General features: G+C 44.7%; 1 protein-coding gene across 2 annotated transcripts in view; it reads right to left on the minus strand.

The window, feature by feature from the left end:
- FGD5 (FYVE, RhoGEF and PH domain containing 5) overlaps positions 1 to 17,598 on the minus strand; it is a 188,933-nt gene that overhangs the window by 81,712 nt on the left and 89,623 nt on the right. For both annotated transcript variants that reach the window (XM_073591768.1, XM_073591767.1), the window contains exons 6-8: positions 13,331 to 13,482; positions 11,295 to 11,451; positions 5,088 to 5,175 (exon numbers count right to left, since the gene is read on the minus strand). In XM_073591768.1, coding sequence (XP_073447869.1) covers positions 5,088 to 5,175; positions 11,295 to 11,451; positions 13,331 to 13,482 — 397 coding nt within the window. The remainder of the gene's footprint in view (positions 1 to 5,087; positions 5,176 to 11,294; positions 11,452 to 13,330; positions 13,483 to 17,598) is intronic.

Genomic DNA, 17,598 nt, shown 5'->3' on the forward strand with positions numbered 1-17,598 from the left:
TGAGAGCAGGGCCGGTGCTACCACTAGGCAAACTAGGCAGCCGCTGGTGTTCCTACTCTCCTCTCTCTGCAGCAAGTAACTAAGTCTTAGAGTCGGCACAGAATCAGCAGGCAGCCGCCCCTCCATTCGCACATAGTGTCAGAGGCACAGCAATGGCGGAGGACTGTCTCTGTGTTCTGACTCCCGAATGAATGGAAGCAAGCAAACATTCATTGATGGGCACTGGTAGGCTGCATTTGGGGGGCGCTGGTGAGGCTGCATTGATGGGCGCTGGTGAGGCTGCATTGATGGGCGCTGGTGAGGCTGCATTGATGGGCACTGGTGAGGCTGCACTGATGGGCACTGGTGAGGCTGCATTTGATGGGCGCTGGTGAGGCTGCATTTGATGGGCGCTGGTGAGGCTGCATTGATGGGCGCTGGTGAGGCTGCATTGATGGGCGCTGGTGAGGCTGCATTTGATGGGCGCTTTGAGGCTGAATTGATGGGCGATGGTGAGGCTGCACTGATGGGCGCTGGTGAGGCTGCATTTATGGGCGCTGGTGAGGCTGCATTGATGGGTGCTGGTGAGGCTGCATTGATAGGTGCTGGTCAGGCTGCGTTGATGGGCGCTGGTGAGGCTGCATTGATGGGCACTGGTGAGGCTGCATTGATGGGCACTGGTGAGGCTGCACTGATGGGCGCTGGTGAGGCTGTATTGATGGGTGCTGGTGAGGCTGCATTGATGGGCACTGGTAAGGCTGCACTGATGGGCGCTGGTGAGGCTGCATTTGATGGGCGCTGGTGAGGCTGCATTGATGGGCGCTTTGAGGCTGCATTGATGGGCGCTGGTGAGGCTGCATTTGATGGGCGCTGGTGAGGCTGCATTGATGGGCGCTGGTGAGGCTGCACTGATGGGCGCTGGTGAGGCTGTATTGATGGGCGCTGGTGAGGCTGCATTGATGGGTGCTGGTGAGGCTGCATTGATGGGTGCTGGTGAGGCTGCGTTGATGGGCGCTGGTGAGGCTGCATTGATGGGCGCTGGTGAGGCTGCATTGATGGGCGCTGGTGAGGCTACATTGATGGGCGGTGGTGAGGCTGCATTGATGGGCTCTTGTAGGCTGCATTGATGGGCGCTGGTGAGGCTGCATTGATGGGCGCTGGTGAGGCTGCATTGATGGGTGGTGGTGAGGCTGCATTGATGGGCTCTGGTAGGCTGCATTGATGGGCGCTGGTGAGGCTGCATTGATGGGCACTGGTAGGCTGCATTGATGGGCGCTGGTGAGGCTGCATTGATGGGTGCTGGTGAGGCTGCATTGATGGGCCCTGGTGAGGCTGCACTGATGGGCGCTGGTGAGGCTACATTGATGGGCGCTGGTGAGGTTGCATTGATGGGCACTGGTAGGCTGCATTGATGGGCGCTGGTGAGGCTGCATTTGATGGGCATCGGTGGGCTGCAGTTGATGGGCGCTTCATTAAAAAGGTGAGGTATACATGGGCGGGACAAAGTGGGTGGAGTCAGGGTGGAGCCAAAGGGGGGGGGGGCGGAAAAACTAGGTTTTGCCTAGGGTGTCAAAAATCCTTGCACCAGCCCTGAGTGAGAGAGCACCTTCTGTTATTATTCCTTATCACCAGGAGGCTTAAATTAATAACGCGTGGAATATTTGTTGTATACATTCTTACATCAATCTAGTTTGTCTAAATACAGACCCCATTACATCCATGCAAAGCATGCTGGGACTTGCAGTTGCCCAAAACCTGTAGGGCTGCTGACAGCTGACACCCAACTCGGAAAAACCAAAGTCATAAAATGAGAGGTGTCACTTGTGGAAACTATCGCAAGTGACAAAAGGGACATACAAAAATTCCAGAGGACGCCCTAATATGATATATTATTTTTCCTGTCAAGATGAAAATAAGGTCCTATTCAGTCTCTTCATTTGCGTCGTCGTTTAATGTGTTCCCGCACAAGACCTACACCCCTTCAACAAACAGAAACCGTCGCAAGTTTGTCACTTACTGTTAATATAACAAAAAGGTTGAACCAGGAAAAATACATTTCCAGTCCAAGGCCAGGAAGAGACTGAGATCGTTCTCCTCTGGGACAGATTTGGCAGCCAGTTCTTTGCAGGATTCTTCTGAACCGTCATAAAGCCAAACAGAATTGGTGAACTTTCTCTACCCTGAGTCAGGTGCGCAATTCTGAAACATTGTTATAACTGCTTCAACTCTTCTGGGAAGGCCGTCCACAAGGTTTAGGAGTGTGTCTATGGGAATGTTTGACCATTCTTCCAGAAGAGCATTTGTGAGGTCAGGCACTGATGTTGGACGAGAAGGCCTGGCTCGTAGTCTCCGCTCTAATTCATCCCAAAGGTGTTCTATCGGGTTGAGGTCGGGACTCTGTGCAGGACAGTCAAGTTCCTCCACCCCAAACTCGCTCATCCATGTCTTTATGGACCTTGCTTTGTACACTGGTGCACAGTCATGTTGGAACAGGAAGGGGCCATCCCCAAACTGTTCCCACAAAGTTGGGAGCATGAAATTGTCCAAAATGTCTTGGTATGCTGACGCCTTAATGTCGCGTACACACGACCAGACTTTCCGGCAGAAAAGGTCCGACGGAATCATTCCATCAGTTATTCCGATCGTGTGTGGGCTTCATCGGATTTTTTCTTTCTAAAATTCTGACGGACCTTATCATTGGAACATGTTTTAAATCTTTCAGATGGAATCAATTCCTATCGGGAAAACCGCTTGTCTGTATGCTATTCCGACGGACCAAAAACGACGCAAGGGCAGCTGCTGGCTACTGGCTATTGAACTTCGTTTTTCTAGTCCTGTCGTACATCATCGCGTTCTAAATGATCGGACTTTGGTGTAATCGTGTGTAGGCAAGTCCGTTTCAGCGTAACTCTGTCGGAACTCCATCGTAAAAAACGTCAAGAGTTCATTCCGACGGAAAAAACGGTTGTGTGTACGCGGCATTAGAGTTCCCTTCACTGGCACTAAGGGGCCAAGCCCAACCCCTGAAAAACAACCCCACACCATAATCCCCCCTCCACCAAATGATTTGGACCGGTGCACAAAACAAGGTCCATAAAGACATGGATGAGCGAGTTTGGAGTGGAGGAACTTGACTGGCCTGCACAGAGTCCTGACCTCAACCCGATAGAACACCTTTGGGATGAATTAGAGCGGAGACTGAGAGCCAGGCCTTCTCCCCCAACATCAGTGCCTGACCTCACAAATGCGCTTCTGGAAGAATGGTCAAACATTCCCATAGACACACTCCTAAACCTTGTGGACAACCTTCCCAGAAGAGTTAAAGGTGTTATAGCTGCAAAGGGTGGGCCAACTCAATATTGAACCCTACGGACTAAGACTAGGATTCCAATAAAGTTCATGTGTGTGAAAGGCAGGCGCCCCAATACTTTAGGTAATATAGTGTGTGTATATATATATATATATATTTATATACAGGTATATATACACAATATAAATATATTAGTTGCTTACATTGAGATGGCATTGAGGCACTCCTGTATATATATAACTATTGAGTAGGTCCCCCTTTTGCCAACAAAACAGCCTTGACCCATCCAGGCATGGACTCCCTTAGACCTCTGAAGGTACGCTGTGGTATCTGGAACCAAGCCATTGGTGGCAGATCCTTTATGTCCTGTAAGTTGGGATGTGGGGCCTCCATGGATCGGACTTGCTTTTCCAGCACATCCCACAGATGCTCAATTGGACTGGAATCTGGGAAATATGGAGCCCAAGTGAACACCTCCAACTCATCGTTGTCCTCCTCAAAGCATTCTAGAACCTTTTTGCAGTCTGGCAGAGCACATTATCCTGCTGAGAAAGGCCACTGCCATCAGGGAGTATGGTTACCATGAAGGGGTGTGCTTGGTCACCGACAATGTTTAGGTAGGCGGTACATGTAGAAGTAACATCCACATGAATGGCAGGATCCAAGGTTTCCCAGATGAACATTGTCCAAAGCATCACACTGCCTCCGCCGGCTTGCCTTCTTCCCATACTGCATCCTGGTGCCATCTCTTGCCCAGGTAAGTGACGCACACAGTCGGCCATCCAGGTGAAGAAAACATGATTCATAAGACTAGGCCACATTCTTCCATTGCTCCTTGATCCAGTTCTGATTCTCCACCAACCAATGAGGAGAGAGAAACCCGGAAGAGCTGCTGCTCTCATGCACATTGCTGAATCGAGATGGGGCTCAGGTAAGTAAAAGGGGGTGGGCTGGGGGACACCAATTAGGAGAGGGAGGGGCCGAGCCATGCTCTGTATGTGAATGGACAATGTCATTCACAGGAGCGTGGCTCAGGAGCAAACCCTGCTTGAGTGCCCCCATAGCAAGAGGCTTGCTATGGGGACACTCGGCAGGGGGGCGGAGCCAGGACCCCCGGCCAGGGACCCAAAAAAAAGAGGATCGGGGCTGCTCTGTGCAAAAGCATTGCACAGAGCAGGTAATAATAACACACGTTTGTTATTTGAAAAAAAAAAAATCACAATCTTTACAATTACTTTAGGAGGACATGGGACAGCTCTACATTTCTGGTGGCATCAACAGGTATTGTTTTGCATGTATCAAGCAGATATAACAAAATGTTTTCAATGGGATATTTAACAGACTCAAAGATCAAACAAAAGAAGTTCATTGCTGGGATGTACATACACTTGAAGGCTATTCTATTCCTCTCTATGGTGCATACTTATGAGAAATGCAAACCAGACACAGGGGGCGTGTCTGACCATAGAGGGGGCGTGTCTGACCAGGTCTGTTATATTATAGAGTTCACTGGGCATGGTAGTCAAAGACTGGCGCCTATTAAACTGCACATTAATATTTAGACTTACTATGTAACTGATATGCTAAAAAAAAAAAAAAATTTATGTAAGACTACCACAATGATGCAGAGGGATTGTGCCAAAATTGATTCAGCTGCAGAATCGCCACTTTTAAAGCTTGCTTGGCGGCAATGTAAACCAGCCAGAGTGTTTAACACTTTCTAGCACTATGCAAAACATCAACCAAAAATGTGGCTTTATATACCTTTTCAGTATTATAGTAGTTGTTTATTCCTTACCTGTCAGGATCATATGATACTGGAAGATCCTCTGCACCACTTTCATCAGTTCATGCCGTATGCTCGACTGTCTTCTCTGGAAGATTCTCTGTTCAAAAACGAGAATTTGTATCATTTCTGCCCTCTTGCGATTATATTCATAGGGGGTGTATTTTTAAATAATTTGCATGGCTCTTTGTCCATCGAAACTGCATGTAAATCCATTCTGTACGAACGGAGCAAAATTGAATGTTCTCAGCCTATATTCTCTGCAGATCGAATGTGTGAGAAAATATCACTTTAGGGCCACTAGATGGAGCTAAAGATCATACTTACTGTATTTCCTGTGATGGCCTTGGCCATCTAGTAGCTATATTGTGTTATTTTCTCCATTCACACATTTGATCCACAGAGATTATAGCCTGGGAACATTTGAATTTGACCTACCTACACGCAAACATGCAGGTTTGATGGAGAAACAGCTTTGCAAAGTTTTTATCAATACACCCTACAGTATTTATTGTATATTTAATACTGAACTCAAATGCACAGTTGAAATACAGTTGGAAGATTTTCCTGTATGTCCTGTTCTGGTGACAACTGTAAAATTTTGGATCTCTCCTCAGCTTCTGTCATAGTGATAACGGCGACCATGACAAAACATAGGAGGGTGAATCAACACAGCAGGGACACAGACATCAATACAAATTTGACAGAGAATCTAATGCTTCCACTTTTTTGTCAAAGACGAAAGGTTTGGCTTAAGATATGCTTTAAATTGGTTTTAACCCGCCTTTCTCAATATTTTAACCCAAGAGGAACCCTTAAAATAAATTTCAGGTCTCGAGGAACCTAAAATCAGATCATTGGGCATCAATGGGAAAAAGGCCCCCTTATATTGGTGGTCAGAATGCCACCTTAACAGACAAAATGCCACCCTTACAGACGAATAAAAATGACATTGGTGTCATGCTGCTAGCTCTGGCAAGTGGTGTTGGTCCCGAAACTATGCAGGCACCATCAGATGGGAGGTTAATCAGCCACAGCTCAATGCACCCCTACCAACCTTTTGAGGAACCTTAGGAATACATTAAAATTATTATACCACAACTGAAAGTATTACAAAAGTTACATTATCAGGAAAAGAAAACTTTGATATATTCAGCTCAAAGAACAATGACATCCACAACTCAATAGCTCTGGAGGAAACCTCTGGTTGAGAATCCCTGGGTTAAAATATCTCTACAGCTCTCCCATAAAGCTTTGGAAGAACCCTAGAATTCTACCAAACCCTTTTTGAGAATGGCTGGGTTAAACCATCCCTAATTATTATACCAAAACTTAATAATGTGTCAATTGGGTTATAAGGAAAATAAAACAACGATGTCTACAGAACAAGGAACCACCAACCTCTGGAGAAACCCAAGGATTCCAGGGAACTCTTCTACCAAACTCTGGAGGAACCTTTTCGTTGAGAATTGCTGGATTACATTATCTCTATTATACCAAAACTGAACTTTTTACAAAATGTACATTATAATGAAAAGAATATTTTGACATCCTACAGCTTAAGGAACAGTAACATCTAGAGCTCAAGGAACCACCACCAACTACTGAATGAGCCCTAGGGTTCCACATAACCCTGTTTGAGAATGACTGGGTTAAACTATTTCTAATTATTATACCATAACCGAATGTATTACAAAAGTTACTTTTTTGGGAGAAGAAAATAATGACATCTAGGGGACAAGGAACCACTATCAACATCTGTAGGAACCCTTGGATTCCATGGAACCCTGGTTAAGAAAAGCAGGATTAAAATATTTCTAATTATATCAAAACTGAACTTATTACAATAGTTGCATGGTAAGGAAAAGAAAACAATGATATCTACAGCTCAAGGAACCCCTAGCAACCTTTGAAGGAAACCAGGAGTCCATGGAACCCAGGTTAAGAATGTCTAAATTAAACTAACACTAATTATTATAACAAAACTAAACTTAGTACAACTGTTACATTATTAGGAAAACAAACATGACATCTAGAGCTCAATGAACCCACCAAACCTCTGGAGGAAGCCTAGGATTCCACTGAACCCTTTTTGAGAATGGCTGGCCTAAACCATCCCTAATTATTATACCAAAAGTGAACGTATTACAAAAATTACATTATAATGAAAATAAAAATGTTGACATCTACAGCTTAAGGAACAGTGACATCTAGAACTCAAGGAACTACCACCAACTTCTGGAGGAGCCTTAGGATTATACGGAACCCTGGTTGAGAATGGCTGGGTTATTATTTCTAATTATTGTACCAAAACTTAACCTTTTTACAAAAGTTGCTTTATTAGAAAAAGAAATGATGGCATCTAGTGCTCAAGAAACCTCTACCAACATCTGGAGGGACCCTAGGATTCTATGAAACCCTGGCTGAGAATGTCTAAATTAAACCATTACAAATTATTATACCAAAACTAAACTTATTGAGAATGGAAGGGTTAAATTATCTCTAATTATCTGACCAAAACTGAATTTATCACAAAAGCTACATGGTAAGGAAAATAAAACAATGATATCTACAGCTCAAGGAACCCCTAGCAACCTGTGGGGGGAACCCTAGGATTCCATGGAACCCTGCATGGGAATGTCTAAATGAAACCATCTCTAATTATTATACCACAATTAAGCGTATCACAAAAGTTCAATTAGAATTTTTTTTTTAGGAAAATCAAACAATGACTTCTAGAACTCAAGGAACCCAGCCAACCCCTGGAGGAACCCTAGAATTCCATGGAACCCTAGTTGAGAATGTCTAAAATAAACCAACACTAATTATTATACCAAAACTACATTTATTAAATAAGTTACATTATAATGAAAAGAAAACTTTGACACCTACAGCTCAAGGATCAATGACACCTAACGCTCAAGGAACCACAACTAAGATCTGGAGGAGCCCTAAGATTCCATTGAACACTGGTTGAGAATGCCTGGGTTAAACTATCTCTAGTTATACCAAAGCTGAACTTATTACAAAAGTTACATTATAATGAAAAGTAAAAGTTGACATCTACAGCTCATGGAACAATGACATCTTGAGCTCAAAGAACCCGTAGCAACCTCTGGAGGAAACCTAGGATTCAATGGAACCCTTTTTGAAAATGGTCGGGTTAAACTATCTCTAATTATACCAAAACTGAACTTATTACAAAAGTTACATGGTAGGGAAAAGGAAATGTAAAATAAAAGAATTGGCCACACACCACAATTGATCCAAGATCCTTTATTAGGGCATCCCTCATACACTACAGGAACAGAATGCTGGTAGACGCCTTTCACACACTTCAGGTGCGCTTAATCATAACACTAGGATTCAATGGAACCCTTTTTGAGAATGATCGGGTTTAACTATCTCTAATTATTTCTTAGATTGTAAGCTCTAAGGAGCAGGGCCCTCTGATTCCTACTGTATTAAAGTGTATTGTATATGTACTGTCGACCCTCAAGTTGTAAAGCGCTACGTAAACTGTTGGCGCTATATAAATCCTGTATAATAATAATAATAATTATACCAAAACTGAACTTATTACAACAGTTACATGGTAAGGAAAAGGAAATGTTTACATCTACAGCTCATGGAACAATGACATCTACAGCTCAAGGAGCTCAAACAACCGGTAGCAGCCTCTGGAGGAAATCTAGGATTCCATGGAACCCTTTTTGAGAATGGCTGGTTTAAACCAACGCTAATTATTATACCGAAACTGAAATTAATAAACAAGTTACAATAATAGGAAAAGAAAACAATGACATCTACAGCTCAAGGAACCCGCCCAACCTCTGGAGGAACCCTAAAATTCCATGAAACTCTTTTTGAGAATGGCTGGGTTAAACCATAATTGCTTTACCAAAACTGAACTTAATACGAAAGTTACATTATAAGGAACCGAAAACAATAGCATCTACAACACTGGATGAGTAGCCACCTTGGTAAAGAAAAGGAAATATATAGCATTTCATATCAGTCATTTTGCTGTATAACCTTATTGGTTTTCATTAGCTGTTATGTTTGGCGGGAGGCAACAAAATGACGGTTTATGATTTTATTGTAGGGGATTATTCAAAGTGTGTTTAAGAATGCAGCATTACAATAATTAGATTTCCATGTAAATGTATAGCAGTGAGGCGCCATCTGGTGAATCCCCTCCACAGCCATATCACAGAGATGGTGCCTCCTTGTCATCCATCGATGGCGATCCACATTCGTCAGTTCAGGAATCCAGTGACAGGCCAGATAAACACGCAGCATCTGGGACAAGCTGGCCTGATTGAGAAATGAGCTTTCTGCACAAAAAGAAATATGCTCCAAAAAATGAGTAGAGAATTGACTCGTCACATATCGCAGTGACAATTGGACAGCAGAGCCGCTGGCTGCTTTCCCCGGCTCAATGGCTAAATGAAACGCTCATTAATTGTGTCATTGATAAAGTGGACTTGTCACATGCACAGTGCTGAAAGAGCCATGAAGGAGGGCTGGAACATTATTTATGAAGATCCCTGTTATCTATTCAACAGGACGGATCGCTGAGGTGTAGGAGCTTTTGAAGGTTCAACTCCATCCTTCCCTTCAGTCTTGCACGGTTGTATACCGGATCCTTTCCTGGGCTGAAACTGTTTACTTTGATTTCACTGCACACTCTGAGCTTCTCACAATGTACAATAAAAACTGCAGCAAGTCAGATAGAGCCTGCCTTTTTCCTGGCTGGAGGATGTCCAGTATTATCTAGCCCCACTCTGTGCGTTATGCACTCCTGTCCCCTGCACTCTGTGCGTTATGCACTCCTGTCCCCTGCACTCTGTGCGTTATGCACTGCTGTCCCCTGCAATCTGTGTGTTATGCACTCCTGTCCCCTACACTCTGTGTGTTATGCACTCCTGTCCCCTGCACTCTGTGTGTTATGCACTCCTGTCCCCTGCACTCTGTGTGTTATTCACTCCTGTCCCCTGCATTCTCTGTGTTATGCACTCCTGTCCCCTGCACTCTGTGCCTTATGCACTCCTGTCCCCTGCACTCTGTGCAGTAGGCACTCCTGTTTCCTGCACTCTGTATGTTATGCACTCCTGTCCCAGGTACTCTGTGTGTTATGCACTCCTGTCCCAGGTACTCTGTGTGTTATGCACTCCTGTCCCCTGCACTCTGTGTGTTATGCACTCCTGTCCCCTGCACTCTGTGTGTTATGCACTCTGTCCCCTGCACTCTCTGTGTTATGCACTCCTGTCCCCTGCATTCTCTGTGTTATGCACTCCTGTCCCCTGCATTCTCTGTGTTATGCACTCCTGTCCCCTGCATTCTCTGTGCTACGCACTCCTGACCCCTGCATTCTCACAATGTGCATTAAAAACTGCAGCAAGTCAGATAGAGCCTGCCTTTTTTCTGGCTGGAGGATGTCCAGTATTACCTAGCCCGTTCCTCCCAAGTCGGAATGTCCGTGGCCACCCCAGTTCTTTCAATGATGGAGGCTCAGCAACACATATAGGCATTGTCTAGGGTGGTCTGCATGCAAATACTGTCTGCCTACGAATGCCCGCTCCCCCAGGCTAACATCCACCAAAGAAGGCACTTTGATATTTGCATAACTCCTCTCAAGAGCTACAAGAGCCAACATACTTCCTTTGCTCCTCAGCTCACTCTAGTGGCCATAATGTGGCATTTTACTACTGCCCAGAATAAAAAGACTGATATCAACCCATCAAGGGATTTTGATAATCACATAACTCCTCCCAAAAGAGAAGTAATGAGGCAGGATGCTGCAAATCAGGAAGCTATGTACAGCACCCTGCTGGCCCCTCCAACCAGCAATGGTCTGCCTGCATTGTGTAATGGAGCACAGAGACCCAGTGTTCATATCTCAGGGTATAAAATATGGTATAGAATAGAAATGGAAAAGTTTTAACTACAAATTTCATTAGCATGTTGATAGGCGGGGGAGAGGAGGAACCAGGGAGGGCAACATCAATAGAACACCATAAATTCTTGCATGCACCTAATTATTCAGATAATAACTGAAGTCAAACCTATAAAATATTCCTTCTGATTGGCTGCTACACCTTACCATAATTAACACATTGCCCTTCACTTTACTGAATCAGCCACATAATACCGTGGTGAGCTTTCCTTTAATACGTTATCTCCATATATATGTATAACATAGAGATTTTTAAGTACCTCAAAATCTCTTACGGCGGCTGCCACGCAGGGAGCTTTCATACTACAGTCATCGAGCGCAGCGGTCGTCTTGTCGAAGGCAACGATAAAAGCCGTATGGTGCTGAAACCTGGCTTCCCAGCCGAGGAAGATGTCTGCAATTTTCTGGTTCTCTTCCCTGTGGACAAGAGGTAGGAGGTAAAATGTCGCATGAATTCATGTTATGCCAGGCACAAACGTCTCGGTATTCAATATCTTTGGAGTCCCTGGACCCTGGAGGGTTCATTAAAAAAAATCCCTTTAACACACATAGGTAAACTTCATCCAGATGAAAGAATCCCACCTTTTTTCCAGGTTAAGTTTTTTTATATAGAAATCATGTATAGAACTACCTAAATCTGTCTTTATATTAGCTTCATATGACCCCATACATAGGAGTACTCAGAAGAAAACAAACAGCAGGGATAAAACTTTTCAGGGAATCCTTGCTAAAAATGATACATTAGTTTGATGGTCAGTGGGACATGTAAGGAATGTTCCTTACATTGGTGATCAGTGGGAAGAATGTTCCTTACATTGGTGATCAGTGAGAAGAATGTTCCTTACATTGGTGATCAGTGGGAAGAATGTTCCTTACATTGGTGGTCAGTGGGAAGAATGCTCCTTACATTGGTGATCAGTGGGAAGAATGTCCCTTACATGGTGATCAGTGAGAAGAATGTTCCTTACATTGGTGATCAGTGAGAAGAATGTTCCTTACATTGGTGGTCAGTGAGAAGAATGTTCCTTACATTGGTGATCAGTGGGAAGAATGTTCCTTACATTGGTGATCAGTGAGAAGAATGTTCCTTACATTGGTGATCAGTGAGAAGAATGTTCCTTACATTGGTGATCAGTGAGAAGAATGTTCCTTACATTGGTGATCAGTGAGAAGAATGTTCCTTACATTGGTGATCAGTGAGAAGAATGTTCCTTACATTGGTGATCAGTGGGAAGAATGTTCCTTACATTGGTGATCAGTGAGAAGAATGTTCCTTACATTGGTGATCAGTGAGAAGAATGTTCCTTACATTGGTGGTCAGTGAGAAGAATGTCCCTTACATTGGTGATCAGTGAGAAGAATGTTCCTTACATTGGTGATCAGTGAGAAGAATGTTCCTTACACTGGGGATCAGTGGGAAGAATGTTCCTTACATTGGTGATCAGTGGGAAGAATGTTCCTTAAATTGGTGGTCAGTGGGAAGAATGTCCCTTACATTGGTGATCAGTGGGAAGAATGCTCCTTACATTGGTGGTCAGTGGGAAGAATGTTCCTTACACTGGTGATCAGTGGGAAGAATGCTCCTTACATTGGTGATCAGTGGGAAGAATGTTCCTTACACTGGTGATCAGTGGGAAGAATGCTCCTTACATTGGTGGTCAGTGGGAAGAATGCTCCTTACATTGGTGGTCAGTGGCAAGAATGCTCCTTACATTGGTGGTCAGTGGGAAGAATGCTCCTTACATTGGTGATCAGTGGGAAGAATGCTCCTTACATTGGTGATCAGTGGGAAGAATGCTCCTTACATTGGTGATCAGTGGGAAGAATGTTCCTTATATTGATGATCAGTGGGAAGAATGTTCCTTACATTGGTGATCAGTGGGAAGAATGTTCCTTACATTGGTGGTCAGTGGGAAGAATGCTCCTTACATTGGTGATCAGTGGGAAGAATGTTCCTTACATTGGTGATCAGTGAGAAGAATGTTCCTTACATTGGTGGTCAGTGGGAAGAATGCTCCTCACATTGGTGGTCAGTGGGAAGAATTACCCCCCCCCCCCCCAATACCACCACCACAGATAGTTAAAAAGATCTATGGTGTCAGTGGGAACTTATCTGAGAGGCAGAAATTGTTCCTTTCTCAAGTAACCCCCTAGCAACCTCTGGAGGAACCCTGGTTGAGAAACCCTGCTCTAGAGATTTTAATAGAGCAATTAAGCGATTAAAAATCTCCCGTGTAGCTCCAGCCTAGATTACCAGGTTGCCCTGGAAGATGCAGTAAAGCTGTGAGGGACTGACCAGTTCTGGATCCTTTGTTCCAGCTCTCTGACAACCTCTTCATGCAGCAGGTAGATGCTCTGTAGCTGGCTGAGTCCGTGTCTCAGTCTTAGCTCCTCTTCACCATCCTCCTCTTCGGGGCCGAGAGCCCTGAGCATGGCCATGTGGAATTCCTGTACATGAAGAAAGAAGCAGAGTTATTACAGCTAGATCTTTTCTGTGATGGGAAAGAGGGACAATTTCAAAGACATATTTTGACATACCCAACAGACCCTCGCCACTGTTATATTTCTAAAAAAATAAGACATGAACAGCCCGCTATTGATGTGCAAGAGTGACGTTTTCATTGAACAGTTATTGGGCTCACTTTACAAAGGTATCCACGTTGTTTCCCACTGTTGGCTGTCAAGTGGTGGGGTTCTCTCAGACTCCAGAAGACCACAAAAGACTGGATGAACACCAACATTGCAATACTGGTCCATATCTACCAACAAACCTGGATTGTGCAGGACTGTTCCACATATTTACCTTAGTCCTGCTGCCTTGTGTACAGAGGCTTAGTCCCCCACACATTATACCCACTTCCTAAAAATATGTAAATTGTTGCTTGATTTAGATATGACTGAGCCACCATATGATTTACATATGATTGAGCCATGGTGGGATTTACAAATGAATGGCATGATGCGGCTCATTCATATGCAGATCTCACTGAGGTTCCTCCTCTACTCCAGTCACATCACATAGCTGAGGGAGTCTTCCTGCAAGCTCCTTCATCCTTGAGCATGTAGTGAGCGAGTTTAAGGGGAGGGGTCTGTACTGTTGGGGAAGGAGGGGGTCTGTACTGTGGGGTGGGCTGGGGGTCTGTACTGTGGGGTGGGCTGGGGATCTGTACTAAGGAGGTAGTCTGTACTGAGAAAGGGCTGGAAGAGGAGTCTGTACTGGGAGGTTCTGTAGAGAGACGGTAAGCTGGGAGAGAGGTTTCTGTTCTTCAAGGAAATAGGAGCTGGTTGGGGGAGATCTGTACTGGGGGATATTGTCTTTGAGGAGAGGAGGGATTGTACTGTGAGTATTCTTGGTTGTACTCTATACATCACATACTTCTGACCTCTGTGCTTTTTTGGGTTATATAATCTTGTCCCCTGCACTCTGTGTGTTATGCACTCCTGTCCCCTGCACTCTGTGTGTTATGCACTCCTGACCCCTGCACTCTGTGCGGTAGGCACTCCTGTCCCCTGTACTCTGTGCGGAAGGGAATTCCTGTCCCCTGCACTCTGTGTGTTATGCACTCCTGTCCCCTACATTCTCTGTGTTAGGCATTCCTGTCCCCTGCACTCTGTGTGTTATGCACTCCTTTCCCTTGCACTTTGTGTGTTATGTACTCCTGTCCCAGGTACTCTTTGCGGTAGGCACTCCTGTCCCCTGCACTCTGTGTGTTATGCACTTCTGTCCCCTACATTCTCTGTGTTACGCATTCCTGTCCCCTGCACTCTGTGTGTTATGCACTCCTGTCCTCTGCACTCTGTGTGTTATGCGCTCCTGTCCCCTGCACTCTGTGTGTTATGCACTCCTGTCCCCTGCACTCTGTGTGTTATGCACTCCTGTCCCCTGCACTCTGTGTGTTATGCACTCCCGTCCTCTGCACTCTGTGTGTTATGCACTCCTGTCCCCTGCACTCTGTGTGTTATGCACTCCTGTCCTCTGCACTCTGTGTGTTATGCACTCCTGTCCCCTGCACTCTGTGTTATGCACTCCTGTCCCCTGCACTCTGTGTTATGCACTCCTGTCCCCTGCACTCTGTGTGTTATGCACTTCTGTCCCCTACATTCTCTGTGTTACGCATTCCTGTCCCCTGCACTCTGTGTGTTATGCACTCCTGTCCTCTTCACTCTGTGTGTTATGCGCTCCTGTCCCCTGCACTCTGTGTGTTATGCACTCCTGTCCTCTGCACTCTGTGTGTTATGCACTCCTGTCCCCTGCACTCTGTGTGTTATGCACTCCTGTCCCCTGCACTCTGTGTGTTATGCACTCCTGTCCCCTGCACTCTGTGTGTTATGCACTCCTGTCCTCTGCACTCTGTGTGTTATGCACTCCTGTCCCCTGCACTCTGTGTGTTATGCACTTCTGTCCTCTGCACTCTGTGTGTTATGCACTCTTGTCCCCTGCACTCTGTGTGTTATGCACTCCTGTCCCCTGCACTCTGTGTTATGCACTCCTGTCCTCTGCACTCTGTGTGTTATGCACTCCTGTCCCCTGCACTCTATGTGTTATGCACTCCTGTCCTCTGCACTCTGTGTGTTATGCACTCCTGTCCCCTGCACTCTGTGTTATGCACTCCTGTCCCCTGTACTCTGTGTTATGCACTCCTGTCCCCTGCACTCTGTGTTATGCACTCCTGTCCCCTGCACTCTGTGTTATGCACTCCTGTCCCCTGCACTCTGTGTTATGCACTCCTGTCCTCTGCACTCTGTGCGTTATGCACTCCTGTCCCAGGTACTCTGTGCAGTAGGCACTCCTGAGCCCTGCACATTTAATACATGACAAAAGATTGTCACTTCTAAGGGGTTTTCTAAGGAGAGAACACGTTATCTCTTTTCAAACACTGCCATGACTCAGTCATTTGTGGGTGCATATTTTAGCTTTAGCTAAATCAATCAATCAATCAAATAGGTGAAAGGACCTAAGAGCTCCATCTGCTGGATGGCTATAGGAATACAAATTATTGATAAGCAAACTTTCATAGTTACCGGGGAAAAGTCAAAAAGTATTTGAAAGAAGGAAGGAAAGAAAGAAAAAAGAGAGAAAAAGAAAAGAAAAAGGAAAGGAAAAGAAAAGAAGAGAAAAGAAAAGAAAAAGGATGGAAGGAAAAAAAGAAGGGAAGGAAGGAAAGGAGGGAGGGACTGAAGGAAAGGAGGGAGGGAGGGAATTAAGGGAATGAAATGATGGAATGAAAGGAGGGAATGAACAAAAAGGAAAGGATGGAATGAAATAAAGGAAGGAAAAGGAAGGAAAGGAAAGGATGGAATGAAAGGAAGGAAGAAAAAGGAAAGAAAAGGAAGGAAAGGAGGGAATGAAAGGAAAGAAAGGAGAGAAAGGAAGGAATGGAAAGAAAGGATGGAAGGAAAAAGCAGGGAGGGGGTGAAGGAAAGGAAAGGGGGGAAGGAAAGGAATGAAAGGAAGTATAGAAGGAAATAAAGGAAGGAAGGAACGAAAGGAAGGAACGGAAATGAATGAGATGATGGAAGGAAAGGAAGGAGTAAGGAAATGGAAAAGGCAGAAAGGAGGGGAGGACAGGAATTAATGGAAGGATGTAACGAAATAAAGGAGGAAAGAAGGGAAGGAATGGAAATGAATGAAAGGATGGAAGGAAAGGAAAGGAAAGGAAAGGAAGAAAGGAAAGGAAGGAGAAAGGGAGAGGAGAGGTGCCAACTGCTATACATTCCTATAATATTTGTTTGCCATTGTGAAAATGAAGGAAAGGATGGAATGAAAATACGGAAAGGATGAAATGAAAGGAAGGAAGGAAAGGGGAGGAAATGAAAGGATGGAATGAAAGGAAGGAAGAGAAAAAGAAAGAACTGGAAGGAAAGGAAAGGAGGGAACGAAAGGAGGATTAAAGTAAAGAAAGGAGAGAAGTAATGAAAGGAAGGAATGGAAAGAAAGGATGGATTGAAAAAGCAGGGAGAGTGAAGGAAAGGAAAGGAGGGAAGGAAAGCAATGAAAGGAAGTATAGAAGGAAATAAAGGAGGGAAAGAATGAAAGGAAGGAATGGAAATGAATGAAAGGATTGATGGAAGGAAAGAAAGGAGGGAGGAAATGGAAAGGCAGAAAGGAGGGGAGGAAAGGAATGAATAGAAGGATGTAAGGAAATAAAGGATGAAAGCAGGGAAGGAATGGAAATGAACGAAAGGATGAAAGGAAAGGAAAGGAAGGAGAAAGAAAGAGGAGAGAAGCCAACTGCTATACATTCCTATAATATTTGTTTGCCATTGTGAAAATGAAGGAAAGGATGGAATGAAAATAAGGAAAGGATGGAATGAAAGGAAGGAAGGAAAGGGAAGGGAATAAAAGGAAGGAAGAGAAAAGAAAGAACAGGAAGGAAAGGAGGGAATCAAAGGAAGAATGAAAGGAAAGAAAGGAGAGAAGTAATGAAAGGATGGAAGGAAAAACCAGGGAGGGGATGAAGGAAAGGAAAGGATGGAATGAAAGAAAGGAGGGAAGGAAAGGAATGAATGGAAGGATGTAAGGAAATAAAGGCATAAAAGAAGGGAAGGAATGGAAATGAATGA

The sequence above is a fragment of the Aquarana catesbeiana genome, linkage group LG07 (genome assembly GCF_042186555.1).
Source record: "Aquarana catesbeiana isolate 2022-GZ linkage group LG07, ASM4218655v1, whole genome shotgun sequence".
Taxonomy (NCBI): Eukaryota; Metazoa; Chordata; class Amphibia; order Anura; family Ranidae; genus Aquarana; species Aquarana catesbeiana.